This window comes from Pelophylax lessonae (assembly GCF_965119305.1).
Source record: "Pelophylax lessonae genome assembly, chromosome: 4".
Lineage (NCBI taxonomy): Eukaryota > Metazoa > Chordata > Amphibia > Anura > Ranidae > Pelophylax > Pelophylax lessonae.
Window position 1 is genome coordinate 12,077,796 of NC_138771.1, and position 23,263 is coordinate 12,101,058.

A 23,263-nucleotide genomic window follows, 5' to 3' on the forward strand; every position below is an offset into this window, starting at 1 on the left:
TCCCCGTCCTATTGGTAAACTTGGGAAAACAGCGGCTGCTCAGTGGAATTTTATTATAACATGGCGACCTGTCAGCAAAGACCCTTTCATAGAACTATGGGGGAAGGTAAGCTGGTGCCGAGTTTACCAATAGGAAAGGAAAACAGAAATGTTTTAGGTGTACTAACATGGCGGTGCACCTAAAATGTTTCTGATTCCCTGTCCTATTGGTAAACTAGGGAAAACAGCGGCTGCTTAGTGAAATTTTATTACAACATGGCGACCTGTCGGCAAAGACCCTTTCATAGAACTATGGGGGAAGATTAGCTGGTTCTGAGTTTACCAATAAGAGGAGAAAACAGAAATGTTTTGGGTGTACTAACATGGCGGGACACCTAAAACATTTCTGATTGCCTGTCCCATTGTTAACCACTTACCGCAAAGTGACGTAGGGCTACGTCGGCAAACTTTGCTGTGTTTTTTCGGGGTGATGCCTCTAGCTAGAGACATCACCCCGATACCGTTGTTTAGAGCCGGCGGTCGGCTTTCCGGCGGTAATGACCGATGCGGCCCGGGAGCCACTCGGTCGTTACCCCTGCGAGCAAAAGGGGACGCCCCCTCCCGCCGCCTTCCGCGGCTTTGCCTGGGTCTCCCGTCCCCCTGGGAGACCCGAGCACCCAGCCGGCACGTCCGCCGGCTGGATGGAGTCCCGATCAAAGCCGGAAACGACTTTGATCGGGTCTCCGATGACGTAACCCGGAGGCGGCATTCAATACGTCACGTCCGGGTTACTCTGCTGCTAAAGGCGGCAAATTTTAAAAAACGAATGTATTCAAAAATGCCGTTTGCGGCGTTTTGAATACATGGAAGTGTAGTGGAGTGGTTTGGGGTCTTTTAGACCCTCCATCCCTCCATAAAGAGTACCTGTCACTGCATATTACTGTCACAAGGGATGTTTACATTGCTTGTGACAGCAATAAAAGTGATCTGATTTTTTTTTTTTTAAAAACCTGTGATAAAGTTAAAAAAAAAAAAAAAATTTAGCCGCCCCGTCGCCGTTAGCTCGCGCACGAAAGAAAACGCATATGGAAGTCGAGCCGCGAATGAAATCGCTGTTCAAACCACACATGTTAGGTATCTCTGCGATCGCAGAGCGTGAGCAATAATTTTAAAAAAAGAGCTACACTCTAACTCTAAAATGGTAACCGTTAAAAATGTTTTAAAGCGTCGTCTATTGAGATTTCTATTGACCGTAGTTTGTCGCCATCCCACGGGTGTGGGCAATTTTAAACCGTAACATGTTGGGTATCTATTTACTCGGCGTGACATCATCTTTCACAATATACAAAAAAAAATGGGCTAACTTTACTGTTTAGTATTTTTTAAATGCAGTGAAATGTGATTTTTCGTAATTTTTCCAAAAAAATGGCGTTTTAAAGACCGCTGCGCAAATACCGCGTGATTGTAATGACCGCCATTTTATTCTCCAGAGTCTTTGCTAAAAAAATATATATAATGTTTGGGGGTTCTAAGTAGTTTTCTAGGAAAAAACACTGATTTTAACTTGTAAACAAAAAGTGTCCGAAATAGGGCTGGGGCTTAAAGTGGAGTTCCACCCTAAATTTATACTTACCTCCATCTTCTCGCTCCGGGTCACCTGAAAAACAAATGGATAATCGCAATTTTTTTTCTTTTTTTTCTTTTTTTACTTACCTTGTAGAGAAAATATACTTACCTTACTTCCTTCTTCCTCCCCTCGGCGGCCACGGCGATTCGTCACTTCCTGGCTTTCGCAATGATTCCTGGGAGCTGAACGTCATCGCTCCCAGGAATCAATGCGCCTGCACCGGCCCCGACGTCAGTTCCGGGGCACGCGCGTCATTCCCTTCTAAACAGCTGAGGAGGGATGACGCGCGCGCACCGGAAGTGACGGCGGGGCCGGTGCAGTGCATCGTGGGACAGAAGAAGAAGGAAGAGGACGCAGAAGAGGATCACGCTGGCTTCAAGCTGCCCACACCTGAGATGGCAGCGCTGGACAATACTTTTTCAAGGTAAGTATTTCTCCTAAAAGGTAAGTGCAACCCGGGACAGATCAGAGGCTATCCATTGTGGAATGTACTAGCCCTGACTGTCCCGGGGGGATTTTTATTAAAAAAAGTATAACCAGGGTGGAACTCCACTTTAAGTGGTTAAACATGGGTAAACAGCAGCTACTCCTTGGAATGTTATTATTTTTTTGTTTAATACATTTTTATTAAAGTTTTGTACAATACAGAACAAGGAAATGACATCCACAGTATGTTCAACAGATACATAACGGTTCGATAGGCTAATAAGTACCTCAACAGTAGGGTATCAATAGCATAATATCATGCACATAGGCTGTTTTTTTGTAAGGAATATATTATTCAACAACCCAACAAATTGGAGACAGCAGAAAGAGGATAGTAAGAGAAAAAGTGAAAAGTGAAAACTATATAAAGACAAGGAGAGCAAGAAGAGGGCAAAGAAAGGTAAAGGAAAAAAAGAAAAGAAAGGGAAACCTGCATCTGGGCTTCAGAACGAATACACATTAGTGTAAGTAGCCGATTGTATAAAGGACAACCAACAGGCCCAAGTGCTATATGACCTAGGGCAGGAGTTCCCAAACTGTGGGTCGGGACCCATCGGTGGGTCGCGAGCTGCATTTGAGTGGGTCGCGATGAGCCAGAAATCACTGAGAGCGGGCCTGCTTAACCACTTGCCAACTGCTCACTAGAGCAGTACTGCGGCAAAGTGGCTCGATAACGTCAGGCGACGTAGTACTACGTCACCAGACATTCCCCTATCTCGGCGGCGCGCGCGCGCCACCGGAGGCTCGCTCCCGCTGTATTCAGTCACAGCGGGAGTCGGGCCAGGGGAGGAGCGGCGGCGATCGCCGCTGCTCTTCCCCGATCGTCGGGGAATCGAGTGTGGAGATCCGCCCGCTTGTGTAAACACAAGCGGGCAGATCTCCTAAGTGACAGGCAGGGTCAGATTGCAGGGTTCAGCTCTCGATCTGTCCTTGTGTCACTCAGTCACCTCCCCCCACACACGTCAGTAAGCACCAGGCATACATTAACCCCCCCCCCCTCTCCAATAAAATTAACCCCTTCCCTGCCAGTGTCATTTTTACAGTAACAGTGCATATATATAGCACTAATTACTGCAGTAATGCAGTAATGTCACTGGTACCCCCAAAAGTGTCAAAAATGTCAGTCAAGGGTCCGATCTGTCCGTCGCAATGTCGCAGTCCCGCAAAAAAAATCGCAGATCGCCGCCATTACTTGTTAAAAAAAAAAAACACCAAAAATGACAGAAATCTTTCCCTTAGTTAGTAAACGCAATAACTTTTGCGCAAACCAATCAAAATACGTTTAATGTGATTTTTTTTTACCAAACATAGGTAGCATAAAACAAATTGGCCAAAAATTTTTTAAAAATTAGATTTTTACATTTTTGGGGGGGGGGGGGGGATTTCATATAAAAAATGCGAAAAATATTGTTATTTTTTCAAAATTGTCGCTCTTTTTTTGTTTATAGCGCAAAAAGTAAATATTGCACAGATAATCAAATACCACCAAAAGAAAGCTCTGTTTGTGGGAAAAAAAGGACGTAAATTTTGTTTGGGTACGGCGTCACACGACCGCGCAATTGTCAGTTAAAGTCGCACAGTGCCGAATCGCAAAAAGTGGCCCAGACGTAAGACAGCAAAATCCTCCGTTGGTAAACTGGTTAAACTATGCTGTGCGAGTCCGTGCAAATTACAGAGAGCCAGAACAGTCAAATCACGATGGATTCAGGACCCCGCCCATGCAGTTTATGGAGGCTGGTCTGCATTTCCCACGAGGAGGATACTTGCAGCAGTGAGTACGTATGTTGGCTGTTATGTAGGATATGTTCATGGGGTGCAGAGCCAGCCCCTCGGTCATGTTGGCAGCAGCGGTGGTGGCTAGACTGGCTAGACTGGCGGCGGGATTCTCTCAGCTATAGCGGACAGATATGAAAAGGGTTAAATACCAGCGCTATGGAGTTTCAGTACTTTATTGGACTAAAATAGTGGTGTAAGCTACCCCCAAAGTAACCACTGAGGTAGTAGATTAGAAAAAAGTGCAAGTGATGTTGGGACCGGCGCTACCACTTTAAATATTATGTCTGTGCAATTCCATAAACTGTATAATTCATACGTTTATTCCAAAAGAGCATATAGTGCTTATAGTGCAAAGATAAAAACCAAAGTGCTGAGTGCTAGTAAACCTTCAATAAATTAGCATGGGCTGTGCTCAGTGTACCATATCATAAATCACATATGCATATACAAAGTGCTGAGTGCTACTGATACCAATAACCACGTGTGTGATTGCGTGCTGTAACAATGTATGGCGCCAGTGGATACCCCACCGATTGCACCGCTGCTTACCGCACTCTTAGAAAGGTGGCTCGGCACTCCTTGGTCACTAGAACAAAAGATAGATCCAGATGACGTCGTATGACGAAACGCGTAGGGCGTGGTTTGTGTACGTCAGTACGTCACTTCCGGGAACGGTGGTTTGAGCCGGTGGAACGCGGAAGCGACCCGGCGAACACCTCAAGCTGATAGTGAACTCCCTAAATGTGAGTGGATGCTGGGTTGCTTTATCCTTAACAACATATATTACTACACAATGGAGGCTTATCTTTTGTTCTAGTGACCAAGGAGTGCCGAGCCACCTTTCTAAGAGTGCGGTAAGCAGCGGTGCAATCGGTGGGGTATCCACTGGCGCCATACATTGTTACAGCACGCAATCACACACGTGGTTATTGGTATCAGTAGCACTCAGCACTTTGTATATGCATATGTGATTTATAATATGGCACACTGAGCACAGCCCATGCTAATTTATTGAAGGTTTACTAGCACGCAGCACTTTGGTTTTTATCTTTGCACTATAAGCACTATATGCACTTTTGGAATAAACGTATGAATTATACAGTTTATGGAATTGCACAGACATAATATTTAAAGTGGTAGCGCCGGTCCCAACATCACTTGCACTTTTTTCTATAGCGGACAGAGACAGCAGCCTTGGTGTCATAGGAGGACCAGGTGGCCTGGCGGTGTCAGGAGTTCATGGCAGCTTCTGTGACCCCAGTAGAGAATCTGAAGGAGAAGAGCCAGGACACCAAGACCAGCACAGAGCTCCTCATCATGGAGACTCTGGGTGAGGTGTGCTGGGCCCTGAACAGGGGCTTCACCTTCACTATGGACCGCTGGGAGAGGAAGGAGGGTGAGTGCCATATAGCCTTGTATTTATTTAAATATTAAATGTATTCAAAAATAAATTGCAAAGTAGTAAATTGATATTTTGAATTTAACATCCTCCTCCCTTTAAAATATGCATTATTATTATTAAAATTTGCATTTATATAGCGCCAACAAATTCAGTTGCGCTTTACAATATTCAATTACAAGCAAGTGGGTCCCGAAAAATAACTGTATTCAGAAGTGGGTCTCGACCCAAAAAAGTTTGGGAAGCCCTGACCTAGGGGACAGGCCTCTATAATCCATAGTCATGTCCTCTATACGGTAGGTTTTATCTACCTCTGTAAGCCACTGTTTAATTGTGGGTATGGTAGATTCCTTCCAGTAACAGGGGATTAGAGACTTGGTTGCGTTAAGAAGATGAGGAGTAATAGATCTCCGATATTGGGAAACAGGCCTTACGGTACGGAAACAGACCGTACGGTGAGACAAGGAAGCGCTGTATGCAGCCAAGTAGCTGTGGAGGTCCTTTAATTTGGGGAATTCTCCCTAATGAGAGAACCCCCCCCCCCTATACATCTCTCTACGTTTACAGTTGGGTAGTGAATCCTCTCTATATATAGCCCTGTTGATGAAACAATGTCCCTGTGATGCGAGAGAATATTCTCCTTTTGACACCTATTAGATTGCCTACACGGTGATTTTGGATTCCTGTGTGCATATACTTTGTCGAAAGGGCATATTCCCTGGTTTCCATCTTATTGCTCACACGACAATCTGCTTAAGTCCTTGCCAATATACTTCCTTAAAAGGGTTTTCCATTTTTGCTCTGACTTTCCCTCCTCTATGATCTGCCTCACCAAGGGTGGGAGACCTCTTTGCCTCATCTGGGAAGTTTTTCTACAGTCTTTTATTCGTTGAAGGCACAGTCCAACACCTTTTGAGAATTTCACTTGTAAAGATGCCTATAAGTCTCCTGAAGAAGCCATTTTTCCATGGCGAAACATGTTGAGCTGACACCACCAAGTGTTTCTCTTTCCTTCTTTTCTTTTAGCCCCGGTTCACACTACTGCGTGTGCGGGGTTCGCATGTCATGTCGGAGCGCACTGCTCCGACATGACATGCGATCAGCTGTGCGGTGCGAGTATAGCCATACAGTTTGTATGGCTAAATTCGCATCGCACCCGCAGCAAACACGCACAGGAGGCATTTTTGCTGCCGCATCAGGATCGGATCGCACAGCGGTTCACACTTGTGCGATCCGATCCTGTGCGAACTGCACGATCGCACTGCGATATGCGATCAAACTGGGGGTGTCGTTAAGATTACATTGACACCCCCAGCGGATCGCATATGGCAGTGTGAACTGCCGGGGGTGCGTGTGCGATGCGGGAACAGGCTGCGAATTCGCAGCCTTCCCGCATCGCATCAGTGTGAACCGAGCCTTATGGTTTTAACTATATATGTTTGTATTCGAAAATAATAAAATGAAATATTTTTCATGAAAAGAATAATGATTTTTCTCCATCATTATATTTAAATATATTCTATATTGTGCACCTTTAAAGTCCCACAAACTCCCCTTGTTGTCTATATTTATTACTTAAAGGATGTGGTGCATTTGAAGTACTCTCCGGCAAGAGACAAAATTAAAATTTATTGTACAAACTCACACCGAATATATACCCCACCAGGTCAGGTGCCTGATTACGTTACCATATGCAGATGGAATTGTGTACAGAAATATAACTAACATATCTAAGGAACAACCAACCCAAACAGTATTCTACCTTCCCACTAGCAACTAATAGATGACAGTGATTTAATTAACTTGAGCTAATTAACTAGCAACCTTGCCGTCATTGGGCTCTTGAAGTACAATACACATTATTATAAGTGTAAACACATCCCCACAGTAGACAATAGGTGAGTTAATCAGCACAATCAACAATGTGTGGAAGACAGGTGGTTGAGCTGATGACATTACCATCTGCCATAAGTCTGACTGTGCAGAGCAGTCCCCTATTGGCAATAGGCAGCTAGGCCTTTAACATGGATCTTAGGCCTAGAGTCCCAGAGTCTGTTTGTCTTGGGGGGATGTGGACTTGAATCCAAAGTAACATTACTCCAAGGGTCCCCCCCCCCCAGCATACACCCCACAAAGAGCAGTGTTCCCTCACAAACCAGGGCCCATAGTCAGTAGGCAAGAGGCTAGCTTGCAGTCCCCTCTAAAAGTCTCTCTCCTGAGTGAGTTTGTCACAAGGAGGAAAGAGGGACAGAGGGACTTTGTTCCAAATCAGGGACAGCCCCTTGAAATCAGGGACAGTTGGGAGCTATGGGTAACGGATTTGACGTTCTGTCAGCTGCGCATGCGCTACCACTACCAGGTTTGCTAATCAAACAGAACACCTGCAGTCAGAAGGCGGCAGCGGAAATTCAAGACGTAGCTGGGTGTAGTAAGATGTCCTCTAGATTAGAACACCGTCTTCTGACTGCAGGTGTTCTGTCAGATTAGCAAACCTGGTAGTGGTGGAACGCATTCGCAGCTGACAGAACGTCACTTCTGTTAGCTAATCTGATGGGTTCGCTATTCTGACAGAACCATGTTCTACCAAAAGCTCCAACTCGCCAAAATCTCCAACCACGTCACTTGCGGTGACTCTCCAGCAGCAATAATTGGAGAATTCGATGAGTTGGTGTTTTCACAGAACACCGATGCTCTGCCGAAAACTCCAACTACGTTACTTCCGGTGAGTGTACACCGGGAATAATTTGAGATTTGGACAACTTGGTGTTTTCAAAGAATACCGGCAGCCTTTACACCCCTGTACACACTATAATGAGTGGACATTGTTAGTCCGCCCCCTAGTTGTCACCAGTGTTGCCAACCTGCCAGATTAAAAACCACCTAAAATTTACTGGCACAGCCAAGTTTTTACTGGCATTTCCAAAAGATACAAAATTACAGTTTTTAGTGAAAATTTCAGTATTTAGGCTACAAACAAGTCCAATATGCAATTAGCAACGTTATTTAACCACTTCAGCCCCCGAAGGTTTTACCCCTTAATGACCAGGCTATTTTAACAATTCGGCACTGCATTACTTTAAATAACAATTGCGCAGTCGTGCAACGCTGTACCCAAATACAGTTCCCACAAACAGAGATTTCTTTTGGTGGTATTTGATCACCTCTGCGATTTTTAGATTTTGCGCTATAAACAAAACAATAGCAACAATTTTGAAAAAAAAAAAAAAAACAATATTTTTTACTTTCTGCTATAAAATATTCCCAATAAATATTTTTTAAAAAAATCTAATTTTTGTATCAGTTTAGACCGATTTGTATTCTGCTACATATTTTTGTTAAAAAAAATCCAAAAAAGCGTATATTAATTGGTTTGCGCAAAAGTTATCGCGTTTACAAACTATGGGATAGATTTTTGGACTTTTTATTTTTGTTGTTGTTTTTATTAGTAATGGCGACGATCAGCGATTTTTAGCGGGACTGCGATATTGCGGCAGACGAATCTGATACTTAAGTGACACGTTTTGGGGACCAGTGACAATAATACAGTAATCAGTGCTAAATAATATTCACTGTTACTGTATAAATGTCACTGGTAGGGAAGGGGTTAATACTGGGGTTGATCAAGGGGTTAAGTGTGCTCCTAAATTGTGCTTACTAACTGTGGGGGGGGGGGGAGGGCTCTGTGACAGGCACACAGAGATCGGTGAGCTTAGCTGAGACACACAATCTCTCTGTGCCTGTCTGACAGGAGAGCTGCCTACCTTGTTTACATAGACAGGCGGCTCTCCTGTCTGTTTCCCCCAAAGATCGCAGGAGGCCGGCGATGATCGCTCCCGCTCCTCCCACAGTCTGCCTCCCGCTGTGTTTTGGCAAGCATTGCATTGTGGCACAGTAAGTTTTCTCGTCAGAACGTCACTTCCGGGTTGCAGAATCTGATAGGTAGCGGTGTTCTATCAGAATAGCGCTACCTATCAGATTCTGCAACCGGAAGTGGCAGTCGGACGAGAAAGAGTTACTGCGCATGCGCCACGCATTCCAACATGGCCGCTATGCGTTCCAATAGGTTTCCTAATGTGACAGAACATGAAGCAGCGGCGGACATCTTTTTACACCCACGCAAGTCTTGAATTTTACATTTATTTTACTAGTAAACTCACCTTATATACTGAATAACAGAATTACATTTCTATTATTATTGTACTATAGGAAATATAATAAGAAACCTGCAGGCAGAAGGTGGCAACGGCCATCTTGGTACACCCCGCACTGCTCAGCGCCAAACTGATTATATAGTGACATAGATTATATCACTCAGGCACGGTGAAATAGTCTATTTCAGTATATAAGGTGAGTTTACTGCTAAAATCAGTCTGAAATTCAAAAGTTACATGGGTGTAACAACATGTCTGCTGCTTCCTGTTCTATTGGAACGCATAGCGGCCATGTTGGAACGCATGGCGCATGCGCAGAATCTGATGGGTAGCGGTTCTCTGCTAGAACACAGGTGTTCTATCAGATTAGTGAACATGCGCATGTGCAGTAAGTATTCAGCTTACAGAACGTCACTTCCGTTACCTAATCTGACGGGTTCGCTATTCTAACAGGACCCACTGACCTCTTCCTGGAAACCTGCGCAGCAAGCCACGCCCCCGGGAGACTGACATCGCGGCCATGGCAACGAATGCGGAACCGCACTGCGCATGCGCAGAGCTGATACTTAGCTTCTTTTTCCCCACCCGCGCCTCAACTCAACTTCTGGGCGGAGTCCACTCGAATCCGTGAACCAATCGGTGCTTTGTGAACCCGGTCGCCTCGCCCCTGCTCTGGAAGCGCCGCCTCGTCCCCGGGTCAGCAGGTTAGTCGGAGTTCGGTAGGCCGGAGGGCGGACATGGTCGGCTTCGGAGCACCGAGGCGGACGGGCCGCCTCCCCCCCTTCATCCTGGTGGCGCTGCTGGCGGTGATCGGCCTGCTGGCCTTCAATTACTGGAGCGTCTCCTCCCGGCAGGCCGCTCTCCTGGAGGATCTCTCCGCTATGCAGGAACAAGTCCAGCGGACTGAGGTGGCCCGGAGCCGGCTGGAGAAGAGGCACTCCGACCTGATGACACAAGCCGAGACCGGGAGGAGGCAGCTGGAGCTTCGCCTGGGAGAGTTCCAGGGGGTGGAGGAGAGGCTGCAGGCCCGAGACCTGGAGGCCCAGAGGTGTGAGGGGGAGAGGGTGAGTACCTACCCCCATACCCCCTACCTACCTACATACCCCCCCTACCTACCTACATACCCCCCCTACCTACCCCCCTACCTACCTACCTACCCCCACCTACCTACATACCCCCTCCTACCTACCTACATACCCCCCCTACCTACCTACATACCCCCCCTACCTACCCCCCTACCTACCTACATACCCCCACCTACCTACATACCCCCACCTACCTACATACCCCCTCCTACCTACCGAGACCTGGAGGCCCAGAGGTGTGAGGGGGAGAGGGTGAGTACTTACCTATACCTACCTACCCCCCTACATACATACCTACCCCCTACCTACCTACATTCCTACCCTACCCACCTACCGAGACCTGGAGGCCCAGAGGTGTGAGGGGGAGAGGGTGAGTACTTACCTACCCACTACCTACCTACATACCCCCCTACCTACCCCCCCACCTACATACCCCCTCCTACCTACCGAGACCTGGAGGCCCAGAGGTGTGAGGGGGAGAGGGTGAGTACCTACCTATACACATCTACCCTCCTACATACCCTCCTACCCCCCCCCCTACCTACCAACCCCCCACCTACCCTCCTACATACCTACCTACCCCCATACCTACCTACATACCCTCCTACATACCCACCTACCTACCCCCCTACATACCGAGACCTGGAGGCCCAGAGGTGCGAGGGGGAGAGGGTGAGTACCTACCTATACCTACCCTCCTACATACCCCCCCCCTACCTACCAACCCCCCACCCACCTACCTACATACCCACCTACCTACCCTCCTACATACCTACCTACCTACATACCTACCTACATACCCTCCTACATACCGAGACCTGGAGGCCCAGAGGTGTGAGGGGGAGAGGGAGAGTACCTACCTACCCCCATAACTACCTACCTACCCCCTACATACTGAGACCTGGAGGCCCAGAGGTGCGAGGGGGAGAGGGTGAGTACTTACCTACCCCCTACCTACCCACCCACCCCTACCTACATTCCCCCCTACCTACCCTCCTACATACCCCCCACCTACATACCCCCCTACATACCGAGACCTGGAGGCCCAGAGGTGAGAGGGGGAGTACTTACCTACCCCCACCTACCTACATACCCCCCTACCTACCTACATACCCCCCTACATACCGAGACCTGGAGGCCCAGAGGTGTGAGGGGGAGAGGGTGAGTACCTACCTACCCCCATAACTACCTACCTAACCCCTACATACCCCCCTACATACTGAGACCTGGAGGCCCAGAGGTGCGAGGGGGAGAGGGTGAGTACTTACCTACCCCCTACCTACCCACCCACCCCCACCTACATACCCCCCACCTACATACCCCCCTCCTACATACCCCCCTACCTACATTCCCCCCTACCTACCCTCCTACATACCCCCCACCTACATACCCCCCTACATACCGAGACCTGGAGGCCCAGAGGTGTGAGGGGGAGAGGGTGAGTACCTACATACCCCCATACCTACCTACATTCCTACCCTACCCACCTACCGAGACCTGGAGGCCCAGAGGTGTGAGGGGGAGTGGGTGAGTACCCCCATACCTACCCCCCATACCTACCTACATACCGAGACCTGGAGGCCCAGAGGTGTGAGGGGGAGAGGGTGAGTACCTACCGGGCTATCTACCCTCATACCCCCTCCCTACATACCCCCACCCCCCCACCTACCTACCTACATACCGAGACCTGGAGGTGTGAGGGGGAGAGGGTGAGTACCTACCGGGCTACCTACCTACATACCCCCTACCCCCCTACATACCTACCCCCCTACATACCTACCCCCGGAGGCCCAGAGGTGTGAGGGGGAGAGGGTGAGTACCTACCGGACTACCTACCTACATACCCCCCTACCTACTGAGACCTGGAGGCCCAGAGATCAGAGGGGGAGTACCTACCTACATACCCCCCTACCTACCCCCATACCTACCATCCCACCCACTACCTACCTCCCTACATTCCTACCCACCTACATACCGAGACATGGAGGCCCAGAGGTGTGAGGGGGAGAGGGTGAGTACCTACCTATACATACCCCCCTACCTACCCCCATACCTACCCTCATACCCCCCCACCTACATACCCCCCTACATACCGAGACCTGGAGGCCCAGAGGTGTGAGGGGGAGAGGGTGAGTACCTACCTACCCCCATAACTACCTACCTACCCCCTACATACCCCCCTACATACTGAGACCTGGAGGCCCAGAGGTGCGAGGGGGAGAGGGTGAGTACTTACCTACCCCCTACCTACCCACCCCTACCTACATACCCCCCACCTACATACCCCCCTACCTACCCTCCTACATACCCCCCACCTACATACCCCCCTACATACCGAGACCTGGAGGCCCAGAGGTGTGAGGGGGAGAGGGTGAGTACTTACCTACCCCCACCTACCTACATACCCCCCTACCTACCTACATACCCCCCTACATACCGAGACCTGGAGGCCCAGAGGTGTGAGGGGGAGAGGGTGAGTACCTACATACCCCCATACCTACCTACATTCCTACCCTACCCACCTACCGAGACCTGGAGGCCCAGAGGTGTGAGGGGGAGTGGGTGAGTACCTACATCCCCCCATACCTACCTACATACCGAGACCTGGAGGCCCAGAGGTGTGAGGGGGAGAGGGGGAGTACCTACCGGGCTATCTACCCTCATACCCCCTCCCTACATACCCCCACCCCCCCACCTACCTACCTACATACCGAGACCTGGAGGTGTGAGGGGGAGAGGGTGAGTACCTACCGGGCTACCTACCTACATACCCCCTACCCCCCTACATACCTACCCCCCTACATACCTACCCCCGGAGGCCCAGAGGTGTGAGGGGGAGAGGGTGAGTACCTACCGGACTACCTACCTACATACCCCCCTACCTACTGAGACCTGGAGGCCCAGAGATCAGATGGGGAGTACCTACCTACATACCCCCCTACCTACCCCCATACCTACCATCCCACCCACTACCTACCTTCCTACCCCCTACATTCCTACCCACCTACATACCGAGACATGGAGGCCCAGAGGTGTGAGGGGGAGAGGGGAGTACCCACCCCCTTACCTACCCCCCTACATACCCACCTCCCTACCTACCCACCGAGACCAAGAGGGGAGAGGGTGAGTACCTACCCCCTACCTACCTACCCCCCTACACACATACCTACCCCCTACCTACATACCTACCCACCGGGACATGGAGGCCCAGAGGTGTGACGGGGAGAGGGTGAGTACTTTCCTACCTACATACCCCCCTACCTACCTACATACCTACCAATCTACTCCCCTACATACTGAGACCTGGAGGCCCAGAGGTGTGAGGGGGAGTACTTACCCCCATACCTACCCCCCCTACCTACCTACATACCCCCTACCTACATTCCTACGTACATACTGAGACCTGGAGGCCCAGAGGTGTGAAGGGGAGAGGGTGAGTACATAGCTCTGTACCCACCTGGAGGCTCAGAGGTGAGAGGGTGAGTAGTGTACCTACCTATCCACCCATCTACCCACATACTGAGACCTGGAGGCCCAGAGATGTGAGGGTGAGTACTTACCTACCTACCTACATACCTACGCACAGAGACATGGAGGCCCAGAAGTGTGAGGGGGGAGAGGGTGAGTTCTTACTTGCCTATATACCTACCTACCCGAGAAAGAGAGGCCCATAGGTGAGAGGGTGAGTACACCTACTGACCTACCTACCAAGATATGGAGGCCCAATGGTGTGAGAGGGAGAAGGTGAGTTCTGGGAGTACACCTACCTATGGGGCCTAGTACTGATGCCCCCCCCCCCCCCAGCGTTGGTGTGGGCGGACGCCCCCGATGGCCCCCCCCCAACGTTGGTGTGGGGCGGACGTCCCCCATTGCCCCCCCCCCCCCCCCCCCGCAGCATTGGTGTGGGTGAGAGTTCAGCCCGGTCTGGTATCTACATTGCTGCCTATATATAGCTCTGTATAGGACCTCCATTCTGTATCCCTCAGGCTGTGTATTGGAGGTCAGAAAGCAGAGGGAAGTAGCAGATAACCGGAGCAAATCAGCGTCAGTGCTGAACACATGACTGCTGTACACTGAGCTAACAAGCCGTGTATTGTGATAAGCCGCTACATACCAGAAGCCTTTTTTTTTTTTTTTCTGTTCACACCCAGTAGTGCTTTCCAATCCTCCCACTGCCATCCAATATCAATCAGTGTCACTAAACCCGCATCATAAAAATCCATCAATAAATAGTGTCTAACATAAAGTTTATACTCCGTCACTGAGATTCCTTTTCTGTATTCTGTAAAACACCCGGTTTATCCTGCTGCTCTCTATCGCCCCCTTCTGTCGCTGTCCCCACTGCAGTTAGGGATTTTGCATCTGTGGTGGCAGCTCTGCACATGCTCAGTTTTCTGTGTCTGTCGCTCTCTGTGTGTCTGTCGCTCTCTGTGTGTCTGTCGCTCTCTGTGTGTCTGTCGCTCTCTGTGTGTCTGTCGCTCTCTGTGTGTCTGTCGCTCTCTGTGTGTCTGTCGCTCTCTGTGTGTCTGTCGCTCTCTGTGTGTCTGTCGCTCTCTGTGTGTCTGTCGCTCTCTGTGTGTCTGTCGCTCTCTGTGTGTCTGTCGCCCTCTGTGTGTCTGTCGCTCTCTGTTTCTCTCATCATGGCAGCTGGCCTCAGCGATGGAACCCGGGGAAGGCGGAGGGGGGGCTGCCCACAAAAGTGATTGAGGGGCTAATTAACCACTCAAATCACTTCTGATAGGGAATTTCCGGCTACAAAATTCCAATACTGGGATGATGCATGTAGGTGCCGGCATCATCCTGGTATAACTGCTAAAACCTGAGGACGTCCTACAGTTGGCAAGTAGTTTAAAAAAAAAAAAAAAAAAAAGTTTAGTTCCTGCCCAGACTGGAAGTGACGTCATTAAGCGGAGTTCCACCCAAAAGTGGAACTTCTGCTTTAGGTAGTTCTAACCCCCTGACATGGCACATTTGGCATGTCATTTTTTTTGGGGGGGGGGGGGGAGCGGGTACCTAGTTTTGACAGGCGCCCTGAACGGAAGTTCTCCTCTCCCCCGCTCCCTCCCTGCAATCTTCTGGGACATGTCAGAGGTCCCAGAAGATTGCCGGCCAATCGCAACGCGTAGCGCAACTCGCGCATGCGCAGTGGGTACCCGGCTGTGAAGCCAAAAACTGTCACAGCCGGTTGCCCACACCAGTGATGCCGCAGAGCAGAGAGGGAGAAGAGCGAGGCTTCGTGTGGCCGCATCGTTGGACAGGTGAGTGTGTGTTTAGGCTGGAACTCCGCTTTAAGTCGCTCCGGTCCTCCAAAGCCATAGAGGTGATCAAGGAGGATATCGTCTTTTATCACCTTTGTGACCAGCCAGCCACAGTGTCGGAGCGTTTCTCCAGTGCACCAGTAAAAAATGGATAGCCTGAGAAACACCAGTGGGACGGAGGGACATCCCCTCCCGCCGCTGCTGAAAGCGTTCCAGAGGCTCATGAGCCGCTTGTAGCGCTTTCATGAAAAAGCCAGCTGAAGGAAAAAAAAATACCGGGGTTATGGCTGATATCTTCATCCATAATCCCTGCAAACCACAACGTGTGTGTGTGTGTATATATGTATGTGTGTGTGTGTATATATATATATATATATATATTATACAATGTGTGTGTGTGTGTGTGTGTATATGTGTGTGTGTATATATATATATATATATATATATATATATATATATATATATATATATATATATATATATATATATATATATATATATATATATATATACACACACACATTGTATATTATATATGTATGTGTGTGTATATATATATATATATATATATATATATATATATATATATATATATATATATATATATATATATATATATAATGTGTGTGTGTATATGTATAATCTTCTAGACCAGGGATATGCAAACTGTGGCCCTCCAGCTGTTGCAGAACTACAAGTTCCATGAGGCATAGCAAGACTGACAGCCACAAGCATAACACCCAGAGGCATGATGGGACTTGTAGTTTTGCAACAGCTGGAGGGCTGCAGTTTGCATATTCCTGTTCTAGACTGTAAGCTCTACCGAGCAGTGCCCCCCCAATTCCTCCTGTATTGAATTGTATTGTCTTCCCTCGTATTGTAAAGCACTGCACAAACTGTTGGTGCTACATAAATCCTCTATAATAATAATAATATTGCGGTCAGCAAAGTTGTTAAAATAATTACAGTGCCATTATTCATATACAGAAATGGAAGGGACAATGTAAATGTTAGTATGTGTGATTAGTATCTCTTTAATCAGATGTAAGGCGGACTTGATGACCGCATATGTAAACGGTGTTCAAACCACACGCGAGGTATCACCGCCATCGTTATAGCGAGAGCAATAATTCTAGGGCTAGATCTTCTCTGTAACTAAACGGGGAAACCCAAACCTGTAAAAAAAAAAAAAATTTAAACCGTCACCTGTGGAGATTTTTAACCACTTACCGCAAGGTGACGTACCCGTACGTTGGCTGACTTTGCGGTGTTATACCGGGGTGATGCCTTTAGCTAGTGCGCCACCCCCGATCGTCAGCAGGGGAAGCCGCCGTGTGTGTCAGGCGGCTCCAATTGCCACCTGACACCTGCATTTCTTCCCCTTTGAGAGAGGACGGTCGGATGTTGTAAACACAGCCGACCGTCCTTCTCCCTGGGATGTTAGCAGAGCTCCTGTGATCCTTCTATATAGGATCAAATGTCTCTATGGTCATCTCGGAAGCCACGCCCCCCCCATAGTTAGAATCACTCCCCTAGGCTCAAATTTAACCCCTTGATCACCTATACTGTTAACCCCTACCCTGCAGCTAGGGGGCGAGCACGTGCGCCGCGGCGCTCCCGCCCCATTTGGCAGCAAGGACTCCGATGCACGGGGTAGGCAACTCGGATTGCCGCCTGATACCCTTGATTGTTCCCCGCTGAGAGAGAAGGACGGTCGGATGTTGTAAACTCAGCTGACCGTTCTTCTCCCTGAAATGATCACAGAGCTCCTGTGATCCTTCTATATAGGATCACAGGTCTCTATGGTCATTTCACAAGCCCAACCCCCATACAGTTAGAAGCACGCCCCTAGGCTCACATTTTACCCCTTGATCACCTACAGTGTTAACCCCTTCCCTGCCAGTGTCATTATTACAGTGACAGTGCATATTTTTAGCACTGATTACTGTAGTAATGTCACTGGTAACCCCAAAAGTGTCAAAAATGTCAGTCAGGGGTCCAATCTGTCCGCCGCAATGTCGCAGTCCCGCTAAAAATCGCAGATCGCCGCCATTGCTTGTAAAAAATGAGATCTTTACCGTAGTTAATAGACGCGATAACTTTTGCGCAAACCAATCAAAATACGCTTATTTTCATTTTTTTTTTTTTTTTTTTTTACCGAAGGTATGTAACAGAAAACAAATTGGCCTAAAATGTTAAATTTTGATTTTTAAATTTTTTTTTTTGGGAATGTTGTATAGCAGAAAGTGAAAAATATTGTTTTTTTTTTTTTTTTCTTTCAAAATTGTCGCTTTTTTTTTTTTTTTTTTTTTTTTTAACGAAAAAAATAAAAATTGCAGAGGTGATCAAATACCACCAAAAGAAATCTCTATTTGTGGGGGAAAAAAAGGACGTAGATTTAGTTTCGCAGGACCGTGCAATTGTCCATTAAAGTAATGCAGTGCCGAATCACAAAATAGGGCCTGGTCATTAAGGGGGAATATCTTCCGGTCCAGAAGTGGTTAAAGCTACTTTACTTGACCTCCGGAAGATTTACCCCCCCCCTTCATGACCAAACATTTTTTTGTGATACGGCACTGTAATATTTTAACTGACAATTGTGTGGTCGTGTGATGCTGTATCAAAATAAATGTTATCTTTTTTTCAACAAATAAAGCTTTGTTATTTTGGATCACCTCTGTGGCTTTTATTTTTTATTTATTTATTTTTTTTTGCACTATAAACCAAGGCCGACAATTTTGAAAAAAAAAAAATATATATTTTTTACTTTAACCTCCCCGGCGGTACCCCGAGTGTGGCTCGGGGTGGGATTTCACTGCCATAAGCGGTAACCCTGAGCCACACTCGGGGTACCGCCAGGGAGCATCACTGGATCCTTGTAGAGGGTTACTGACCTTGTCACCGGGATCCCGCGATGTGTCCCTGCTGCATACGGTGGCCGGATCTTCCGCCCGATGCTTGTGAGCCCCGGCTTCCGTCTCCTGCGACGTGACGCTCGCAGGGGGGGTGGAACCGGCGGCAAATTTGAAAAGTAAAAAACACACCAAACACACTGATACATTACAAAATAAAATAAATTGATCTTAGTTTGCCCCTCAGTGCCCTTTCCTGCAGTTTTACTGTACTAATATATAGTGCATTGCGAAAGTATTCGGCCCCCTTGAACTTTGCGACCTTTTGCCACATTTCAGGCTTGAAACATAAAGATATAAAATTTTAATTTTAGAAGTGGGACACAATCCATGAAGTGGAACGAAATTTATTGGATATTTCAAACTTTGTTAACCACTTAAGCCCCGGAAGATTTTACCCCCTACCTGACCAGGCCCTATTTTGCGATTCGGCACTGCGAGACTTTAACGGACAATTGCGCGGTCGTGCGACGCTGTACCTAAACGAATTTGACGTCCTTTTTTTTTTCCCCACAAACAGCTTTCTTTTGGTGGTATTTGATCACCTGTGTTATTTTTTTTTTTTTTTTTTACTTTTATGCGCTATAAACAAAAAAAGAGCGTAAATTTTGAATAAATTAAAAAAATTTTGAAAAATATTGTTGTAATGAAATTCCCAAAGAAAAAATGTAAAAATCAAAATTTTTTAACATTTTAGGCCAATTTGTTTTCTGCTACATATGTTTGGTAAAAAAAATCACAATAAGCGTATTTTGATTGGTTTGCGCAAAAGTTATTGCGTTGACTAACGAAGGGAAAGATTTCTGTCATTTTTTTTTTTTTATTACGAGTAATGGCGGCGATCTGCGATTTTTTTTTTTTTTTTTTTTTTTTTTTTTTTTTTTTCAGGACTGCGACATTGCGGCGGAAAGATCGGACCCTTGACTGACATTTATCACTTTTTTGGGGGTACCAGTGACATTACTACAGTAATCAGTGCTATACATATGCACTGTTACTGTAAAAATGACACTTGCAGGGAAGGGGTTAATTTTATTGGTGATGCAGGGGTTAAGTGTGAACCTAGGGGCGTAGCTAGTGATGTAACCACAGAGACATACGATCCTACATAGCAGGATCGTATGATCTCTGCAGTTAGATCAGGGAGAATGACGGGTGGCTTTGTTTACATCAGCCGCCTGCCTTTCTCCCTCTCCACGGGGAGATCGCGAGTGACCGGCGGACATCGGGTCCGCTGGTCACATGCGCGGACTTGTTAGGGAACGAGCGGGGGCAGGAGCGCACCTCCGGCGGCACAAGCTCACCCCCTAGAGGCTTATAGGCTAGCGACATAGTCCTACGTCACTTTGCCTGTACTGGGCTGACTGCCGCAGTAAATAGCTGTGCGGCGGTCAGCAAGCGGTTAACAAATAAATAAAAAACTGAAAAATTGGGCGTGCAAAATGATTCAGCCCCTTTACTTTCAGTGCAGCAAACTCTCCAGAAGTTCAGTGAGGATCTCTGAATGATCCAATGTTGACCTAAATGACTAATGATGATAAATAGAATCCACCTGTGTGTAATCAAGTCTCTGTATAAATGCACCTGCACTGTGATAGTCTCCGAGGTCCGTTTTAAAGCACAGAGAGCATCATGAAGAACAAGGAACACACCAGGCAGGTCCGAGATACTGTTGTGGAGAAGTTTTAAAGCCGGATTTGGATACAAAAAGATTTCCCAAGCTTTAAACATCCCAAGGAGCACTGTGCAAGCGATAATATTGAAATGGAAGGAGTATCAGACCACTGCAAATCTACGAAGACCTGGCCGTCCCTCTAAACTTTCAGCTCATACAAGGAGAAGACTGATCAGAGATGCAGCCAAGAGGCCCATGATCACTCTGGATGAACTGCAGAGATCTACAGCTGAGGTGGGAGACTCTGTCCATAGGACAACAATCAGTCGTATACTGCACAAATCTGGCCTTTATGGAAGAGTGGCAAGAAGAAAGCCATTTCTTAAAGATATCCATAAAAAGTGTTGTTTAAAGTTTGCCACAAGCCACCTGGGAGACACCAAACATGTGGAAGAAGGGTCTCTGGTCAGATGAAACCAAAATCAAACTTTTTGGCAACAATGCAAAACGTTATGTTTGGCGTAAAAGCAACACAGCTCATCACCCTGAACACACCATCCCCACTGTCACACATGGTGGTGGCAGCATCATGGTTTGGGCCTGCTTTTCTTCAGCAGGGACAGGGAAGATGGTTAAAATTGATGGGAAGATGGATGGAGCCAAATACAGGACCATTCTGGAAGAAAACCTGATGGAGTCTGCAAAAGACCTGAGACTGGGACGGAGATTTGTCTTCCAACAAGACAATGATCCAAAACATAAAGCAAAATCTACAATGGAATGGTTCACAAATAAACATATCCAGGTGTTAGAATGGCCAAGTCAAAGTCCAGACCTGAATCCAATTGAGAATCTGTGGAAAGAACTGAAAACTGCTGTTCACAAACGCTCTCCATCCAACCTCACTGAGCTCGAGCTGTTTTGCAAGGAGGAATGGGCAAAATTTTCAGTCTCTCGATGTGCAAAACTGATAGAGACATACCCCAAGCGACTTACAGCTGTAATCGCAGCAAAAGGTGGCGCTACAAAGTATTAACTTAAAGGGGCTGAATAATTTTGCACGCCCAATTTTTCAGTTTTTTATTCCTGGGAAGGGAGTGGATTAATGAGAATCTCTATTTGGCGTATTTGAAGCGGTGAACTCTGGGCCGGCTTATTATCGGTTCCAGCACATTGCCAGGCGCCCTACTTTGCATAGGATAATAGCTTCAGTGCTTGTCAGGATGGTGATAAATGGGTCAGATACCTTCATACATACGGATCCGGCTTGGCAGAGGCAGACTCTGGGTTCAGTTTAATTGTTCCCATGGAGTGGAGTTAATTTTTCAGTAAGCCGTGCAACTCTGACAGTCTGTTTTTTTTTTTTTTTTTTTTTTTTCCCTCTTTGACCCAGATGAGTGTGTGAACCCATCACAACTAAAACTGAGCGTATTTATCATCTTATGCCATATTCATCATTCTGGTTCTGCAGTTTCTGATCATGAATGTTTGCGGTCTGTTTTGTTCATGACTGACTATACAGTGCCCAAACAGTATTCACACCCCTTGAACTTTTCCACATTTTGTCATGGTACTACCCAAAAAGTAAAAAAAAAAAAATTATTTTATTGGGATTTTATTTGATAGACCAGGGGGGGGTCTCCAAACTATTTAAACAATGGCCCAGTTAGGAGGAGGAATAGTGCCCCATCATTGGTGTCAGCGGGAGGAATAGTGCCCCATCGTTGGTGTCAGCGGGAGGAATAGTGCCCCATCGTTGGTGTCAGCGGGAGGAATAGTGCCCCATCGTTGGTGTCAGCGGGAGGAATAGTGCCCCATCGTTGGTGTCAGCGGGAGGAATAGTGCCCCATCGTTGGTGTCAGCGGGAGGAATAGTGCCCCATCGTTGGTGTCAGCGGGAGGAATAGTGCCCCATCGTTGGTGTCAGCGGGAGGAATAGTGCCCCATCGTTGGTGTCAGCGGGAGGAATAGTGCCCCATCATTGGTGTCAGTGGGAGGAATAATAGTGCCTCGTATCTTGGAGTAATAGTGTCCCAAGGGCCAGATAAAGGCTAGTAAAGGGCCACATCTGGCCCTTGGGCCACAGTTTGGAGACCCCTGTGATAAACCAACACAAAGTGGCACATAATTGTGAAGTGGAAGGAAAATAAATGGTTTTCAATATTTTTTTTTATAAATATGTGAAAAATGTGGCGTTCATTTCTACTCACCCCCCTTTACTCTGATACCGTTAACTAAAATCTAGTGGAACCAATTACCTTCCGAAGTCACCTAATTAGTAAATAGAGTCCACCCGTGTGTAATTTAATGTCCGTATAAATACAATTATGTTAAGCCCTCAGAGGTTTGTTAGAGAACCTTAAGCTGGATACACACTATACAATTTTCTTTTAGATTTTTTTTTTCCTTCAGACTTACCAAAACCATATAATATGAGGTCAGATCGAAACACTTAAAATTAGTTTGCAATCAGGCAGGCCCTTGCACTACATAGTTGAAGGTAAATCTAATGGAAATCTACCAACAAAAGTTGTATAGTGTGTATCCAGCTTTAGTGAACAAACAGCATCATGAAGGCTAAGGAACACACCAGACAGGTCAGGGATAAAGTTGTGGAGAAGTGTAAAGCAGGGTTAGGTTATAAAAAAAAAAAAAAAATATCCCAAGCTTTGAACATCACTGAGCGCTGTTCAATCCATCTTCGGAAAATGGAAAGAGTATGGCACAACTGCAACCCTACCAAGACATGGCCGTCCATCTAAACTGACCGGCCGGGCCCCTACCAAGACATGGCCGTCCACCTAAACTGACCGGCCGGGCAAGGAGAGCATTCATCAGAGAAGCAGCCAAGATTCTCATGGGAACTCTGGAGGAGCTGCAGAGATCCACAGCTCAGGTGGGAGAATCTGTCCACAGGACAACTATTAGTCGTGCGCTCCACAAATCTGCCCTTTATGGAAGAGTGAGAAGAAGAAA

At 47.2% G+C, this 23,263-nt stretch overlaps 1 protein-coding gene across 2 annotated transcripts in view; it reads left to right on the plus strand.

Annotated features, from left to right (window-relative positions):
* The first annotated feature begins 10,083 nt into the window (after positions 1 to 10,083).
* Positions 10,084 to 23,263, plus strand: part of GOLM2 (golgi membrane protein 2) — a 76,586-nt gene continuing 63,406 nt past the window's right edge. Inside the window, exon 1 of one of the 2 annotated variants that reach the window (XM_082252744.1) lies at positions 10,084 to 10,482. In XM_082252744.1, the coding sequence (XP_082108870.1) occupies positions 10,156 to 10,482 (327 nt within the window). In that variant the 5' untranslated portion in view covers positions 10,084 to 10,155. The remainder of the gene's footprint in view (positions 10,483 to 23,263) is intronic. The other variant, XM_082252743.1, reaches the window with a different exon arrangement.